The sequence below is a fragment of the Lolium perenne genome, chromosome 6 (genome assembly GCF_019359855.2).
Source record: "Lolium perenne isolate Kyuss_39 chromosome 6, Kyuss_2.0, whole genome shotgun sequence".
NCBI lineage: Eukaryota > Viridiplantae > Streptophyta > Magnoliopsida > Poales > Poaceae > Lolium > Lolium perenne.
Window position 1 is genome coordinate 71,530,730 of NC_067249.2, and position 4,601 is coordinate 71,535,330.

At 46.3% G+C, this 4,601-nt stretch overlaps 1 protein-coding gene across 1 annotated transcript; it reads left to right on the top strand.

The window, feature by feature from the left end:
* The first annotated feature begins 1,637 nt into the window (after positions 1 to 1,637).
* Positions 1,638 to 2,893, top strand: LOC127307653 (uncharacterized). The gene is made up of 2 exons (XM_051338397.2): positions 1,638 to 2,463; positions 2,674 to 2,893. Exon 1 carries the CDS (start codon positions 1,770 to 1,772, stop codon positions 2,460 to 2,462), a length of 693 nt encoding a protein of 230 aa, XP_051194357.1. The 5' UTR covers positions 1,638 to 1,769; the 3' UTR covers position 2,463; positions 2,674 to 2,893.
* Positions 2,894 to 4,601: the final 1,708 nt, after the last annotated feature.

Here is a 4,601-nt window from a genome sequence, read left to right on the forward strand (position 1 = left end):
GAGGGTGTGTTCTCCTCCTAACTGTCGTGCCGTGTTTGGGTGCTTGTCAACTATCGCCACTACAAAGCCCTTGTCACATTTGATGCTCTGACTCTCACTCGTGGATAAATGAACGTCGACAAGATATGTCGCTATACCATATGGCATATGATGTTTGGTTTCTGCGATCAACAACAGAGTTCCTACGATCAACATATGATGCTTAGGGTCAGCTGGAATCATTCCGCCACCAATATCTGGCCACATTTTCATCATTGGCTTCTAATTTTTTTTGTCAATTGGCCTCATACATGCTTAAAAATGCCACAGTTGATGCTATTCAACCAAGTTCGTTGAACAATGAGCTCCTTGATCAATACCCAAGGTTGGATATAATCATTGTGGCACATTTTAATCACTAGCCCAGTTCACCTCATAAGTGCAAGCTATTAATCAGCTACCGTAGTAGCAAGGCGATTACATTTAGCAAATGCTAAGCACAACCAATTTGGTAAGCTGAGCACATGTTAAATGTTTAATACCCCAATGATCTACGCACTTTCATAGTTCAAATCATCGGCATAAGCATGAAACTGAACATATCTAATTGACAATTGAACTACAAGGTCTACAGAACCAACAAACAATTGCACATATATCTTAGAACACGAGGCACACGAAGAACAATGCGAATGTCGGAAGGGGAATCAACCCCGGAACAGTAGTCCGATGGAACCCTAACCCTAGCAGATGTGCTATGCATGTCATGAGTCGCGCGTCTCCAAACCGGATACAGGTTGATATATGGCAAACAAGGGGCGTTGAGGGATTTTGGAAGGCTTACCGCCATTGCCGAGCCGCCAAAGGTCGAAGTCGAGGAGGTGTAGGGGTTCTTGCTCGGAGACGATGATGCGTGGTCGAAGTCGAAGCAACGGAGGCGACGGAGAAGCGGAGATGGTAGACAACCTCCGCCGTCGATCTACGCCTCGTCGATGGCAAAGGAACCGCCGACGAGTTTGGGGGAAAAGAGTGAGTGAGAGAGAGAGAGAGAGAGAGAGAGAGAGAGAGAGAGAGAGAGAGAGAGAGAGGAAGAAGGCGGCAGGGGAAATTTGTTGTACACGAACCGACATAACGCCTCACGCTGCTTTCCCACGCGTGCATGGGAAGCCTCACTTTGCGCTCCACGGGCCCTGCATCCGTGGAAATGACCAATTCATGCGTAGCAGCTGGACCTGACCTAGACTGCTTTGACGCGCATGTGGGCCAAAATTTTGAGAAAACCCAAGCATCCAATTGCCTAGTTTTTGGCTATCGAGAGAGTATTTAGGGTCGTGCCATAGACTCCCGAAGATTGAGTGAGTCAGTTTCCACCGTCACCCGCAACACACCCATGATTGGAGACTCCAAGGGCTGTACTGATGGATCAAAAACAACCATCAATATATGTTTGGATTATGCACAAAATTGCCTGACCAAAATATTGCCAAAATTTTAGTTAAGCTATCCTTACTCACAAGTTGGATGACATTGGCTGAGTTGATAGTGGAACATTGTCTGCTCCAGTGTTAAAGCACACGCAGGTTTGTAGGTCGTCCTGGACGCATGGTAGACTTCTGTATGATATTTTTTTTGAAGGACTGCATGAAATTACTCCCAAACTCTTTCATAATGTGTTCAAATGCTCCCAAACTCTTTCGTTTCTTGTTTGTTTAACTTTTGCTAGGTTTGTTCCTCGGAGTACTTGTTTCCAACCTTCTCACGAAGTCTCGACCCGCACCCTACACCGAGCCATGTCAGTCCTTACCTTGGGCGCCGCCGCTAGCTGGCCGGAGGCCGTTGTCCAGGGCCTCCTCTTCATCCTCGCCGCGGGCATGCTCGTCGCCCTGCACTCCCTCCCCCGTCGCGTTGCTCACCGCCTCCGACGCAGGGCCGGCAGCTCCTCCGCCGCGCAGTCGCGCCGGCACTTCGCGCTGGGCGCCCAGCTCCTCGCCCGCGCGCGTGCCGCCGCGCCCAAGCCACCGGGCCCGCTTGCCCGCGCGGCCGTCGCAGAGGCGGACCGCGCCATCGCGCTCGACCCCCGCGACGCCGCGCCGCTGATCCTCAAGGCCCTCGCCCTCGACCTCCAGGGCCACCGCCTCCCCGCGCTGCGCACCCTCGACGCCGCCCTCGCGCCGCCGCTCGCGCGCTCCCTTGAGCCGAGGGAGCGCGGGGACGCGCTCGCCAAGCGCGCCGAGCTCGCGCTAGCGCTCAACCGCCGCCGCCGCCTCGACCAGGCCGCGGCGGATCTGGCCGAGGCAGTCCGCCTTAGCCCCGAGAACCCCCGCGCTCATGCTCTACTCGGCGAGTGCTACGAGAGGAAGGGCCTCACTGCCGAAGCCAGGAGGTCCTTCAAGACCGCCGCGTCCCTTGACCCATCTCTGGCTACTGCGCGCGACGGCCTCCGTCGGACAGGCGGGGGCAGCGATGGCAACGAGAGTGATTAATGTAAGCAAACTTGCCTTGATTCTGATCATGAACTTGTTAATTGCAAAGTATGCAGTATAAATTAAAGATCACAGGCTCCACAAACGCAAAGATAGCAACATAAAAAAGTTGATTAGGTACTATTACAAATTAGTGATTTTGTACATTATGTAAACGAAATTGGTTAGAGCACTGGGCACTGAAATGTTGCAAATGTTTCCCTCTTTTCAGGACCTGTTGCTGGGCAAGCATTTGTAACTGTTGTTGTATATTTCGGGGTGGAATGAACGATCCCCTTTAAGACCAAAAATGGTAAATGTTTCATGTATAATGCTGTGTGGCTTTGCTGTAGTTGCTTACCTTGAAGATATGTTACTTACTTATGGTCCACTGTTGTTGATTAACTGAATATGCTATTTTAGTACAATGGAGATATGATTTATGACTTGAATGTTGACTATGCTGTCTATGAGTTGAGCTCAAGCATGCTGTATTAGGATATCATTCCTCTCCCCCTTCCCACGCAGAATGCTGTCCAGGCTCATGGACTCTATAGTCTGAACTCTGAATACTTGCAAAACTAGACTTATTTGCTCCTGATATGTGCTAATTCTGTTCTTTCAAAGTTATTTTTGGGTTAGTTTGACACTCCACATAGAGATGCTTCGCAACAACAATCAACAAGTTTTTTGCAGTCATAGAACATCCTTGGACCCTAATTTAGATGCACTGCCAAAAAATAGATACACATGGCAATATCATTATAAGGTATTTATACATGTTTTGACATGTTTGAACATTTGACTAGCTCAATAAAAATTCCATTCCATGCAAAAAAAAAAAAAAAAAAAAAAAAAAAAAATTCCATTGTTAGTGAAACAGCATATCCATGGAAGAGAAAATGGATATAAATTCATTAGAAGAAAAGAAATGCAAATAACAGCAACACTACAACACCTGAAGCAAAAATTCATGACTTGAATCTTGACTATTCTGTCTATCGGCTGAGCTCAATAACATGCCCTATCAGGCCAGAGGGGGACCCAGGAATTTGTTGAATCCTAGGCACGCTGCAAGGTAACTAATTTTTTTTCTCATGAAGAGTAAGCATTATATGGAGCAAATAGCGTATTAACAATAGTTTGAATTCATTCTCGAAAAAAAAAACAATAGTTGGAATGCGAAAACACGAATGCAATACATTACACATTCACAGCACATTCCAATGTTCACAAGTTCACAACACATTTGAATATTCACAAGGTGACAACACATTCAAATTATTTTGAAGCGTTATGGCCCAGGACCAATATTTTGAAGCCCACCAGCCCACCACGTCGTCCAGATTTTGCCCCAGCTCATTCCAGATTTTCTAGCTTGGTTTGTCCTCGTGCAACAGGCGACATGGTGAAGCCTAGGCAAGAGCCGGGTGGTAGGGGCGTTGCGTCCGCCCGTGTACCAGGCTATCACTCTCTCCCCCTCCCTTGCAGGATGCTGTCCAGGCTCTTGGACTCTATAGTTGATGAATACTTGCAAAATCAGACTTATTTGCTCCTGATATGCGTTATCTTTCAAAAGTTATTTTTGGGTTAGTTTGATATTCCACATAAAGATACTTTGCAACAATCAACCAGTTTGTTGCAGTCATAGAAAATTGTTAGACCCTATTTAGATGCACTGCAAAAAAACATATGTACATGCAACATTTGAAAGCATTTGACCAGCTCAATAGACATTTCATTGCTAGTGAAACAGCATAGCCATGAAAGAAAAAATGGATAAAAATAATCAGAAGGAAACAAATGCAAATAACACCACACTCCAACGCCTCAAACTCTATAGGATAAGCAAGTACTGTACTGAATAATGGTGTAACTCTGTAACAAAGCGAGGAAGGCTGAAATTATAACTTCATACAAGCGGACAGATATAACCCATTCTAATTGAAAAGCATCAGTGGCATCGAACCGATGGGTATCACAACTGCATCTATATGAATCCATCAGTAGTAAAAAGTAAAAAACCAGAGCCACCAGTTGAAGCTTTTCAATTCTGAAGTTGTAAATATTTGTGACACTGTAATTTACATGAAACACCATAGCAATTGCATTATTAAGCCTGAGTATATTGAGTTATTGACATGTTCCACTGAAGTGTGA